We start from the raw sequence: 13,931 nt of genomic DNA on the forward strand, positions 1-13,931 counted from the left end.
GAAGCTGGAGCTACCTAGAGATGACTGAGATCCAGTGCCACAGGAAACTGTGACTCTCCAGGCAGATGGTCACAGAGATCTTTGACCTCATTGCCAAAGACAATGCCCTGTTAGTAGCCGTCAATGTCACCATGACCTTGAACATCTTTGCTTCTGGCTCCTTCCAAGGATCAGCTGCAGACCTTGGTGTCATCTCGCAAATGGCTGCACACCCTGCATCTCACTGGTCACTGATGCCCACTTTGCCATAGCTGGAATGTACATTAATTTCATGACAGACACGGCCTTGCAGGGACAGAGAGCACTGGGTTTTGCTGCCATTACTGCATTCCCCCAGCTGCAGGGCATCATCAATTGCACCCCTGTGACTATCAAGGAACCCAGCGATCACCCAATCAGATTCATTAACAGGAAGGGCTTCTGCTCTTTCAACATTCAACTGGTCTGTAACCACAACAAGAATTTCCACCATGTCTGCGCTCGCTTTCCTGGCAGCTGCCATGACTCCTTCATCCGTCAGCAGTCCAGGCTGCCTCAGATCTTCACTTCAACTCCCAAAGTGCATGGATAGTTCTGAGGGGAAAAGGGATATCTCTTGAAGACATGGCTACCCACCTCTCTGTGGGAATCCCAGACAGAGGCACAGAGACAATACAACCAATGCCACCTTCTCAACATTGAGAAGGGCATCGGGCTCCTAAAGATGCGATTCCAGTGCTGGAGCGGTTGGGCGGTGCCCTCCAATACCCTCCTGCAAGGGTCTCGGTCATTGTGGTGGTCTGTTGTGCTCTGAATTACATGACCACCTAGAGAAGTGTGGGCATTGAGGATGTTGAGGCCCTGGAAGGAGACAGCTCATTGTGGGAGCAGCAGAAGCAGGGGATGAGCAAGGAGGAGGAAGAGCAGGCAGAGGGAGATGCCGCAAAACAGAGAGGTGTCCCTGCTGCATGACGAGGTGGCCTCTTCCTGCTGCCCTCCAGGAAGAGGGCTCCCATCCTTCCCCTTACAGCATTAGATCCAGGTCAGCATCTATGAAGTGAGGGGCAGCCTGCCCTGGGTGCCAGGCCTCTGGCTGTCCTGTGACATTTCATTTCCCTCTGGTGATATGGAAGGCTTTGGTACAAATCGCAGATCTCTCCCTCAGGACAACCAATAGCCTCAGTGATGGCTGCTGTGGGAATATCCCACACTTCAACTGACCCACCTCCATTTCTTCTCCCACTGGCTCTAAGTGGACAAGAAACCTGTCTCCACATGAGTTAAGGACTTCCTCAAGGAAAACATTAATCAGTTTCTCACTGGAGGCTGGTTTCTGACCCGAAAACAAACTCGGCCTCTGTTTCCTGCCTCCGTGGCGAAAATTCAACCCCATGAGCGATGCTATTGTCGGAACCATCAGTACATTTGTACTAAGTTCCTCTCTTTGTGACATTAATGGAAGAGTTAATTCACTTAAAATAAGCTGGTTGAAGTCTTTGTTAAAACAATGGAGAATGGAATTTGAAATGGGTCTGTTAGATGTTCATGTAGTAATGTAACTCATAATCAATCCCAGTCTTTAGTTTGGGCTACCAATGCATTCCCAATTCCACCACACCCCCCCCAAAATAAGTTCACTCTTGTGTTAAATCTTGAGGGAGGGATACATTTATCTGTGGCATTTGCCATGCTAGATTTTTTCCCTATGATCCATCACACATGGGAACCAGATAGCTGGCTTGAAGCATTGGTATTAAAGTAATATTCCATTCTGTGGAAGCTAGACCAGCTTTCCTCACTGCTGGTGCCTTCGGATTCTAAACTATTTCAGGAAAGGAAACCATATAAGAAGCATTTCAATTATAATATACTTACTAAACCAAGTAATCCCTTGTAGTGACAATTTTTGTTGTCATCTGTTTATCCGGCAAGGTCATCTATTTTAATATATGTTGGGCCACGCCCTGTGAAACTTACACCAGTTACCAAATGAAGTTGATCCATCTCTTAAAATAACCGTCTCATTCTCACACACAGTTACATACTGCAGACTTAGCTTCCAGCTAAAAGCTTTATCTCACTCACAAAGTTTAGCTTGACCATGAAAGTCAGTGTAATTGCCTTCGTAGCCGGACTCATTGGAGCTATTGGGCTGCTTCTCTTTTTGGTGGCATTTGGGACGGATTACTGGCTCCTAGCAACCGAGAACTGTGAAGCGTATGAACACCACTCTGAGAATGCAACATCCAGGCCCACAGCTACAGCACCGGTAAGTTTGGAGGCCTTCTTTTTTAAGTTGTATTTAAAGTCGCCAAGCAGGATGGTCAGCCAGTGCAAATTGCTACAACTCTACACATTACACTGAGGGAGATGAACTACAATTGTTGAGTAGCGCAATGGGGTAACTCAGCCTCATTCTTCCCAATCAGGGCTGCCTGATTTGAGCACCAATATGTTGCGTCTTGAACTGATGGGCTATAGGTTTGATCTCTACTTCACTAAAGGTTTGTGATCTGGACTAAATGTAAGTTGTTAAGTATTGAGTCAGGAAAATATACTGAGGTCTACCATCATGCAAGTATGTCCCCCCAGAAAAGAGAACTATTTTAATTCCTGTAATTTTTTTATGTCATGAAGACAAATGTTATAAATCCAAGAAAACCTGTCAAGTACTTAACAATCAAAAAATGCAAGGTGTAAGCGAAGTTGGAGAAATTCTTTAAAGAGCTGTAAGACTGGTCCTGCATTCAGCATGGCACTTAGAGTAACTATACAGGCAGTACACTTGTGCATCTATGCTTCAGACTGCTTTGGATGGGCTCTCCTTCCTTTTCTGGAGCCTAGTTAACTATTTTATAATTGAATTACTCGAACATGTGAAAGACTGTTTTTGAAATCGATGCAGCAGGGATCCATGTGAGGTATTATAAATGGACCTCAGTGTCAATCTGCTGTATAATTTCAGTAGCAACGGGTCAATGTATCTCTGATTACAGCATAAAAATGTTATAAATGTAACTTAATTTTTAATAAGTCACAGTTAATTCCCCAGATTTATTCCGTACAGTTGATAGGCAACCTAGAAGATAATGTAGAATTAGAGACAAGCATTGGCAACAAAAACAGTACCCACACACTGTTCTTGTGGAAGAACTTGACCAGATGTAGAGCGACTGAAAGCATAGGTTAAAACATATCTGGTATGTACAAACCCTATCTAATCCTTGGGTAAGTGGATGTATTTCCTAATTTTTAATGGGGCTTCACTTCCTATTTCAGAAACTGGAAACCATTAATGGAAACTAAGTTTGCAAATTAGGCCATGAACCACTGAATGTAACTGTAGTGGAGCAGAATGAATGCCAAATGTGAACTATGTTATTAAATCTGGAACCATTTTCTGAAATATGTATAGTCCAATGCTAATATTACATAAAATTGCCGGGAATATACAGTACAGAAAAAGACCATTCAGCCCACCAAGTCTGTGCTGGTGTTTATACACTCCACATGTCTCCTCCCATTCCATCTACTTCATCTCAGACCTTCGGCATATTTTTCTATTCCTTTTTTCTAATGTACTCATCTAGTTTCCTTTTGAAAGCATCTAAACTATATGTCTCAACCACTTCCTGAGGTAACAAGTTTTACATTCTAAACACTCTCTGAGTAAAGAAATTTCTCCTTATTTCTCCAAATGGAATTATTATCAGCTAACTTGTATTCATGGCTTCTAGTTTTTGATTCTCCCTCAAGTGGAAACATTCTCTCCAAATCTACCCTATCCAGCCCATTTATGATTTTAAAGACCTCCATCATGTCACCTCTAAGTCTTAGTTTCTAAAACAATTCCTGACCTGTTCAATCTTTCCCAATAGCTGCAAACTCTCAGTTCTGATACCATCATTATACATATTTTTTGAACTTCTTCCTGTGTTTCTCTATGCTTTATATACCATGGAGACCAGAATTGTGCACAATGCACGAAGTGAGGCCTGCCATGGTCCGATACAAGTTTAACATAACTTCACTACCTTTGAATTCTATTTCTATACTCTTAGAAATAAATCGGGTGCTTTAACATTTTATAATTGCTTTGCCAACCTGTGTTTTTAATGTTTCGTTCACCTGCATCCATACATCCCTTTGCTCTTCTACTCTATTCAGTTTCTTATTTTCTGAGGTGTATGTAATGTTTCTATTATTCCCACCAAAGTGTATTACCTCATATTGATCTATGTTAAAGTTCATTTGCCACTTAGCTGCCCAGTCTGCAACTTTTCTCATGTCTTCTTGTATTATGTTGCATCCTTCCTCAGAGTTGGCTGTACCTCCCAGTTTGGTATCATCTGCAAATTTTGATAATTGAGTTACTTATTCCAAAGTCCAAATCATTAATGTAAATTGTGAACAACACTGGTCCCAGTACTGATCCTTATGGTACACTACTTTCTACGTCCAATCTTTTTAACTACCCTTTACCCTTACTCTCTTCTTTCTATTTAATTCGCAGATGATTAATGGTCACTCCTGATAAATGTTTCCCAGCCATCTCTTCATCTTTGTTTGGGTTCCCAGCTCTTCAAACATGCACTATAGTTATTGAAGCTAGATTTGTACATCCATTCAAGAAAAAAGTGAGGATTTGATCCATGTTCACTGAGTTTAGAGCACCTTTGCCCAAAGAAAGCAACGTTGCAGGCCATAACATTGCCCCACCCCATCCCAAATGGAGAAGGAACTGCAGCCTATGTTTCCCTTCCACCAGCCCCCACATGCTGATTCAACGCCCACCCACACCCCCCCCACACCCACAAAGAAAATTGGCCTCCACACCAAAGTACCCTCTTTTTTTTTGCAGCACATGACTGATTCGTTTAAGTGTGCAGGCCCTTTAATTTTTTTTATGTGGCTGTGCATGTGTGGCAACTTAAAGGGACCGACTTGTGCACGGCCTGCATGGGAACTTTTGCATTGCAGCATGGCCAAGCAGCTATGCTGCTTAGAGGGAACATTGCTCCACACTGTCCTTCTCTCCCTTCCCCTCTCACTTCTACAAAGCTCCAACCTTCTTCTCTGTTACTCTCTGCCCATCCCATCTACCCACTCCCCTTGCCTGGATCCAGTTACCCCATCCTTGTCACTGACCTGAAACGTTAATTCTACTTCTCTCTCCACAGATGCTGCCAGATCTGCCGAATATTTCTAGCTTTTCTTGTTTTTATTACCCAATCCGTTTAGCCCTGCTTGGTCTGAACACTACATTTACTACCCATGCAGAAAAACCATGGAAGACCAACTAGTTTTATACAAATATTACTGACCTAAATTTCTGCAATAACTTGAAAAATTGGGTATATAAAAAGAAATATTTAATTGGATTTAAGTCTGTTCATCCAGTATAGTACAGAGTTGGGATAAGTATGAAGGAGAAATTAGTCATAACACCGGAGGAGGCCATTTGGCTAATCAGATCTATGCTCACTGTCCGAAAGAACTTTCCGCTTAATTCCACTCCCTTGACCTTTCCTCATACCCAATACATTTTTCAAATATTTATCCAATTCCTTTTCAAGAACACTTATGAATTGTACTTCTGCCACCATTTCTGGCATTCCATGTTTCTTTAATTTGTTTGTGAGATGTAGGTGTCACTGGCTAGGCCAGCATTTATTGCCCATCCCTAATTTCCCTTGAGAAGGTGGTGGTGAGCTGCCTTCTTGAACTGCTACAGTCCTTGGGATGCAGGTACACCCACGGTGCTGTTAGGAAGGGAGTTCCAGGATTTTGACCCAGCAACAGTGAAGAAATGGCGATATAGTTCCAAGTCAGGATGTTGTGTGGCTTGGAGGGGAACTTGCAGGTGCTGGTGTTCCCATGAATCTTCTGCCCTTGTCCTTCTAGATGGTAGAGGTCGCGGGTTTGGAAGGTGCTGTCGAAGAAGCCTTGGTGAGTTGCTGCAATGCATCTTGTAGATGGTACACACTGCTGCCACTGTGGGTTGGTGGTAAAGGGAGTGACTGTTGAAGGTGGTGGATGGCGTGCCAATCAAGTGGGCTGCTTTGTCCTGGATGGTGTTGAGCTTTTTGAGTGTTGTTGGAGCTGCACCCATCCAGGCAAGTGGAGAGTATTCCATCACGCTCCTGATTTGTGCCTTGTAGATGGTGGACAGGCATTGGGTAAACAGGAGGTGAGTTACTCACTGCAGAATTCCCAGCCTCTTCCCTGCCTGTGTTAACAAAGAGAATTCTCCAACTTCTCCCATGTATATTTTGATGACTGTTTAAAATGTATGCCTTCTAGTTGCCAATGCACGAGCCAGTAGGAATATTTTTTCCCAATTTCCCAAGTCGTGCTACCGCCTGTTATGTCCTATTTTTCCTGGAAGACAAAGAATAGTGATTGTGATTGCGTGATTGGCAGGTGTGTTTATGTGTGTGTGATGCCTCACATGGTTTAAGAGCTGTGAGATGTGTCTGAGGTGTAAGTAGTGTGTATGAAGTATGCAATAGCATGGGGTGCTTGAATGCCAGTGTATATAGTTAGATAATGGATGAAGTGCCTTGAGCTTATGATGTTGGTGGTGCAGTTATTGAGAATGTGTTTGGGAGATAGGAACTTACCTGGACCACTTGTGTCAAGATGTTAAATTTCTTGTGGCCATGTCCTAGGGCCAGCACTCCTGGCTGTCATCATCTGGACGACCTTCTCCCACATGCAACACATCAGCTGCCTCTGTGGACTCCTTCCTGTCTCCTCTCTACCTCAAACACTCAGACCTCCAGTGCCATATCAAAGAACATGGTCACTTTCTCTCCTGCTCCTTCAGACATCGTTCCACTCCTAACCATCACACTCCACACCTTCAGTGGAAGTGAGTGAGTTTAGTTGACAGCTACACCACCAGGAAAATTGTGTCTAATCAATGCTTATGTGCTAAGCCTGCAGTCGACTGTTTCAGGGCCTGTTGGCAGATTCAAATCATGATAGGCATCAATTAACTGGAAAAATTGCATGCTAAATCCAGACTTTCAAACAGGCATTTCTTATTAGCACAGCGCCCATTTAATATCTGCTTTAACCCTTGGGCCAAAATAGCCCCCATAATATTTTTGAACATCTCTATTGGATCTCCTCTTCCCCTTCTCTATTTGAGTGATAATGGTTTCAGTTTCTCTTGTATTCTTACTATTGTATTAATCAATCTTTTCTGTACCATTTTAAATTGCAAATTAAAATGTTCTGTCTATATGCTAAAGCCTTACTGCACTTGAAGTTGCAGTAACACTGTAAAATATATACAGTAACAATGCCTTACTTCTACTATAGATAGGTAATAGCTGAAACTCTGAATGTTGGAAATCTCAAGCTCCATTCTTCATTTACACTTCAGACAGCTTTAGGGCACAACATACATCAGTGCTGTGTCTCTCATGGGAACATTTTTATTTGAAAACAGCACATGGAGATGGTGAGGTGCCAGGTTCGTGTAAAAGAACCTCTGGGGGTTGAAAGCACAGCTTGGTAACATAAGCATTTTCAGGATTGAAAATGCATCACAGATGTAAATTTGTGCATCTTGCAACATGAAGGAACTGAGCTGACATACATTGCTGAAATGAAATGGACCCATAAATGTCCTGGGTTAACAGTTTAAAGTTAATTCCTTTGCTCTCTGGCTCCCTACACTACACACCATTCCTTACTTGCTTGAAATGACCACTACAGATGTGTGAGATATATGTATGTTAGCCTTTACTGCAAGGCAGTTGCAGTATAAGAGTAAGAACATTTTGATGCAATTATATAGGGCTTTGGTGAGAGCACACCTGGACTATTGCATATAGTTTTGATCTCCTTAACTAAGGAAAGATAACCTTGCCCTAGTGGGATTGCAACGAAGCTGAATTAGATTGATGCTTGGGATGACAGGCTGTCCTATGAAGAGAGATTGAGTAGAATGGCCCTATATTCTCTGGACTTTAAAAGAATGAGAGATGATTTTATTGAAACACATAAAATTCTTAGAGGATTGGACAGCCTAGATGCAGAGAAGCTGATTCCCCTGGCTGGAGAATCTAGAACTATGGATCATAGATTCAGGATAGGGGGTTAGCCATTTCGGAGTGAGATTCGGAGAAATTTCTTCACTCAAAGCGTTATGTACCTTTGGAAGTCTCTATTCCAGGGGGCTGTGGATGCTCAGTTACTGAGTGCATTCAGGACCAAGATCGTTAGATTTTGAGACTCTAAGGGAATCAAGGGATTTGGGGATAGGGTGGATACATGGAGCTAATGTAAAAGTTCAGCCATGATCTTGTTGAAAGGCAGAACAGGCTCAAGAGGCAAGAAGGCCTGCTCCAGCTCCTATTTATTATGCTCTTGTTATGATGGTGCTTCTATATTTTTTGTTAAGTTTTTTTTTAGGACTGTATTTTAGAATTGTGGACATTGTTTTATTTGGGAAAACTGAAAAGGATTCCATGGATGTTCTTTTCACTGGGGTCATTGAAAGGACACTGAGATCTTGTTTGAAAACAACATTTACTTGAAGTCACCTGTCTTCAGATAATTACCCAGCAGGGGTTTTTTGACTTGGGGGAGATGTTTGCAGAGAAGTGACAGGTCAGGATTTATCGAGCTCAGGAGGCTTGACTCTTGAGATATTGCTTTTGGTTTTGTTTTGGACAGTGTGTTGGTGTGTGAACTGTTTTGAAGGCAGTTGGAGAAAACCAGCCAAGAGAGCAGTCACCATCAGCTCACCCTCTTCCATCTCTTTGAGAACTTCCTGAGAATCAAGTGTAAAATAGAGAAACTGATGCTGCAATTCTCCTGAAAGGTCTGCCAGAAACCCCTGATGCCTCATTTATCCTGAAAAGCCTGCCAAACTGATCCTCAATGTCACCTGAAAAGAACTGCTCTAGAAAGATCCCAATGACAGCTGTCTACGCATATTTGGGACGCCAAACCAAAAAGGGACAACTGACATCTTTCCATATCTTCTCTTTTTTCTTCAAGGATTAGCAAGTATTTGGCCAAAGTATTCTTTTTTGTCTTTAGTTTTGTAACAGAGCTCTAACGAGAAAATCTCTATATTTCAGTTAACTGGTGTATGTGTGTGTGTGCGTGTTTGTGAGTGTGAGGGGCTAAGGTAAAAGAGAACTTTCATCTTTCAATCTGTGTGTTAATGCTTTGCTTCGTTACTGGTTAAGTATCGTTTTATAATAAACTGATAATTTTGTTGTTTATTAAAGAAACCTAGTTGGTGTAGTTTATTCTGGTGTAAAGAGTAGATGATTGACCGCATCGGTAACTGGTAAACATTTAAATATATTTTGTGACCTGTGGAGATGTGGAACTAGAAAAGATAGTGCACTCCTCCCACCTCGGTCATAACACTCTTATGACCTACCCACCATTTGTCACTTCCTGTACCTGAGGAAGTATATTCATCCTCTGCTCATTGACTGCAAGTTAATTGGATGATCTTACTCAGAATTTGACACCATAGAAATTTGTCTCAGGGATGGTAATGCAAAACAGATGATATTTCATTGGTTGCCTGTTATATGCCGCATTCCAGTGCACTACCAGTTCGGGTTACAGTGAATGAAATACCAAAACTGTCACTAATGCAATGCTCTTTGATAGCCTAGTTTTCAGAAGTGGTATTGAGGTTCCATCTTCAGGTGCTTTATTTGTTGCTTGGTACTTTGTGTGTATGTTGGAAAGAAAGCTTCAGTTGAGTAGCCCAGTCATTTTTCAGTTAAACACATTCAGAAAATTTAGGTTCAATCATTCCCTCAGCAACTGTGCTTCAGACTCAGCGGCTGATTCTCCTGGGCTGACAGAATGGAGAACTGACTCATGAATGAAAATGTCTTCTCAACTCAGCAACTATAATCCAACCTGGCCAAACACAGCTGTTGTCAGCTGATATGAATGGTATTTGCAGTTTGCTTGGAGACCACATTCAAGAACAGCATAGCTGACAGAGAATGGCATGAAGGCAAGAAGGCACATTATAAACAGAGACTAATTATGATAAATATATTATTAGATGGCCCTGGAGAGATGATTCCAGTTCCCATCTCTTTTGGTGCTTGCTGGATGAATTACCAGTATCTTAGGAGTTGATGTCATAGCTTGTGAGCATGTGCACGACACAAAATGGCATAAGATTTAGACAATCAGCACAGAAATTTATTCTGGTGTATGTTAAAGATTTTGGAGAATACAGACTAAGACTAATACTTTTAATAATTCTAAACGCAAAGTGATTAAAGGCCGGCTACCTGACCCGAATCCGACGGGACCCGACAATATGAGTCGGGTTCGGGTCGGGTCGGGTCGCACTTCCAGGTCCGGCATTCGGGCTCAGATCGGGTCGGGCTGGGTCGGACATGCTCTATCACAACCTCAGGTAAGCGGCTCCACTGTTAATGTAATTTTTGGACTAGAAAGGTGATTTTGTTACAGTTATTTTAAGCTTGTGCAGATCAGCAACAAAGTGAAAAATGGAAGCTGGATGGTCGGATTGGGTCGGGTCAGCCACAGGATAAAATGGAAGGACTCGGGCCGGGTTGGGGTCGGGTTCGGATCTGGTTCTGTCGGGCTTGGGTCGGGGTTTCATTTGCAGACCCGAGTCGACCTTTAAAGTGTTGTCCCAGCTGTTTCCAGTTAAGATAGTGCATTAATGAAAATTGCAGATTTCACCCAAATGCCAAGCTCTGGTAATGGTATGGAACCTCGCTGCCCACAATCGTGGCACCTAAGAGTGCTGTGCTCTCCATTTTGTGATACTCAGTTTCAGGGGAGGCACAATGAGGTTGTGACATGGGCATCTGCAACACTGTTACAGTATTGTTATTAAAATCAGGTCTTATGCTGAACGTCATGACTTTGGGAAAGGTTCCACCCACAGTCTGCACCTCGCCGGAGTCCTGGAACTCGGCCTGCTCAAGTCGGCTCTTAAAGGGAGGCCACTGATAAATGTGTTTGTTTCTTTTGGCTTTTGGAAACATATTTTTCTTCATTTTAATCGCTGCAGTAGTTGGGCTGTCTGCCATTTTAGTGTTTCTGTGTTTAATTTTGCAATACTTTCCTTCATTATTCTTATTTGCTGCTGCCATTTAAATAGCACCATACAAAGTGAGGAAAAGAATGAGAATTTCCTTGGGAGAAATCCCATGGTACTGCATGAGTTAACTAAGGAAGAGATGTCTCTGAGAGACAACAAATACAGGGAGAATGGCACCTGAGTTTGTTTCTAGCCAAACCTATCGCTTTGCTGAGATTATTGAACCGTCCAAACATACCAAGAAGTGATCAAGACAAGATAGACTGGCACACCATTATACCACCGGCTGTAGGGTGGCCTGCAGATAATAGCTGGAATAAGGACATTCTTCTTTTGGAAGGGAAGATTACCACAGCATTTTGTGCTGCAGGAATCTTCCAGGCTATCTCAGGCAATCTGCAGTCCACCATATTTTATCAACCTAGTGACAAATGCTGGGCTAGATTTTGTATTGGAGGCGGGACTCCCAGCACCAGACAGATAAGGCAGTGGGAGCCCCGCCTCTGCCTTTTCTTGCCCCTTCCTGGAGTGATCCTCTGGTCTTTTCCTATAAAAGTTTCATGACCCGGGATCACCGTCCCATAAAGACAGGGATCCTGCTTCCATGAGTTGCTGGCCAATCAGAGGTCCGGCAGCCCAGCAGTATTGGCAGTACCACAGGGAGCAGTGGCCACTGCCAGTACTGCAGAGGTCTCGGACCCAGGCCCAGTGCGGGAACCCCGGACCAGAGGTAGATGAGTTGGTGTCTCTGGGACCAGTCTGGAAGGCCCAGGTGCGTGGGGGGCAAGGGGGTGGTCATGCAGTCTAGGGAGAGGTGTGTCCTGGCGGTGAAGTGGTTCTGGGGGGATCCTCTGTGAGCCACAGATTGCCCACAGAGGAGGGACCCCCACACCCCATGCCCGCAGGGAGGTCGCCTCGTTTAAGATCCCAGCAGCGGGGGGGAAGAGGCCTTTAATTGGCCATTAATAGGCAATTTTAGGGCCTCAATTGGCCACTGGGTAGGAAGGCCATCATCGGCCCATCCCATTGCTTGGCGACGGGGAGGCGATGGGCCTTCCGCCTCCCCGCCACCCGTCACGATTTTCCATGCCTCCCTGTCTCCAGCCCTGCCTCCGGGGGGTGGGGGCGGCCCATAAAATTCAGCCCACTGTGTCAGCATGGGGCATCATCCACATCACTTTCCACTTAGAAAGGTGGCATGAGATGAACTGGGTACAGAACTTTCACCCTGTATAACACATTATAAATTACACTTTGTGGGCATAATGATTCCTTACAGCAACCCCATGGCCTACTTAAACAGAAAAGGTGTGCACTCAATTAATAATATGGTATCTGATCAAGCAAGTGTTATTACACATGGTAATGGATTTTCTACAGGAAGTAGCTATGGTAGCTTCATTATGAAATGGTCTACGGTGCTTGCATTTTTTGGAAGGGAAAGACATGCTGAGGGAAAGTCACTTAGGAAACTAGGGTTAGCCAAGGAGACTGGAAGCTCTGAACACCCTCCGCCCCTCCCACCCCCTCACCCCAGGCCAAGAGAGTAGGTGGCGGAAGGAAAGCTGTGTGCCATTGTGTTCCCGCAGGTGCTCACTGAGCAACCAGAGAGAAAAGTGTACCCTAATATCTCCAAAAAAACACAATGAACGTCCTCCAGATATTCCTGTAATGTACTGGAGAAGACACCACAAGGTGTTCCTTAATCACTGGAATGAAATTTATCCTTATAATTTTCAATCCCGTTTCTTTCCAGTCAATCATCGAACTTCTTTTGACAGGAGGTCAGAAATTAGCACTGACGACTATAATGAGCAACTATTTCACATAACTGAGAAAAACATTCCAGTGAATCTTGATCCATACCCTCTAGACTTGTGACCAGAACTGAAGTCAAAAGCCTACAGCTATATCATCCATTCCTTTCATCATTTTGAAGGCTTCAATCATGTCACCTCTCAATCATATTTTCTGCAGTAAAAACAAATACAGTTTTTTTTCAGTTTAGGGTTTAAAGACCAGGAATTATCACTGTCACTAGACTGTTCTCAGTCCCCTCCAAATCTTCCTCGTCTTTTTGAAGATAAGGTAGCCAAACCTTGCTACAGTCTCCAAAGTGTGGGAGATACAAAGCAGAGGCCAAGTGTTCCCCTCAGTGAGTCATCCCAAAGCAATCACATTGTGTGCCCACTATTAGCCAGTTTGAAGCAACATCTGCAAGGAGTAAGTTACTGTCCTGCCCTTTTCACTGCAGTTGATGCAAGAGGTTGATTTCAAAAGAAAATGCAACATAACATTTTCAATTATATTGTAAATTTTTTAACTGTCTGGAATGCCTCAAAATAGCTTGAAATGTCAATGTCTTATCAGAAAGTTGGTTTGTACAATCCAATACAGCAGGGTGACTGGGATCTAGGCCAAATCACCTTCCCAGTGGTAATTGAGACTGACTCATCTAGTTGAGATACATTTAGCGCAAAAAAGCTCAGTTTGATTCTAATCTGTCAAGACAAAAACTTGCTCTGAATCTTGGTTATGAGCTGAAACTGCTGTCGATCAACGGCCTATTTGTAACTTGTTATATGTTATGTTGATGTGCAGAGCAGCCAAACAGTAGAAGGGCATGATGAATCAGCCATCACCTTTCACCATGAGGGGTTCCTTTGGCGGTGCTGGTTCACTGAAGACATTTCCCATGATAGTATCTGGAATTTCTGGATCAGTAAGTAGTGCCAATATACTGTTGTCAACTTCAGTTATTGATGTGCATCCCATATATTTGTATTCTGCATTTTGCCCAAAAAGGGCTTTCAACTGAAAACTTGATTTTCAAGTAATAGTTAATCGTGGTCTTGAAAAGAAAAACTTGCAT

The 13,931-nt window shown here is 43.2% G+C and overlaps 1 protein-coding gene across 1 annotated transcript in view; it reads left to right on the top strand.

Moving 5' to 3' along the window:
- The first annotated feature begins 2,080 nt into the window (after positions 1-2,080).
- The window catches only part of LOC137377937 (transmembrane protein 182-like), a 28,811-nt gene continuing 16,960 nt past the window's right edge, over positions 2,081-13,931 (top strand). The window contains exons 1-2 of the mRNA XM_068048002.1: positions 2,081-2,248; positions 13,661-13,781. Of these exons, the coding sequence (XP_067904103.1) occupies positions 2,081-2,248; positions 13,661-13,781 (289 nt within the window). The remainder of the gene's footprint in view (positions 2,249-13,660; positions 13,782-13,931) is intronic.

Source organism: Heterodontus francisci, chromosome 15 (assembly GCF_036365525.1).
Source record: "Heterodontus francisci isolate sHetFra1 chromosome 15, sHetFra1.hap1, whole genome shotgun sequence".
In the NCBI taxonomy this organism is placed as follows: domain Eukaryota; kingdom Metazoa; phylum Chordata; class Chondrichthyes; order Heterodontiformes; family Heterodontidae; genus Heterodontus; species Heterodontus francisci.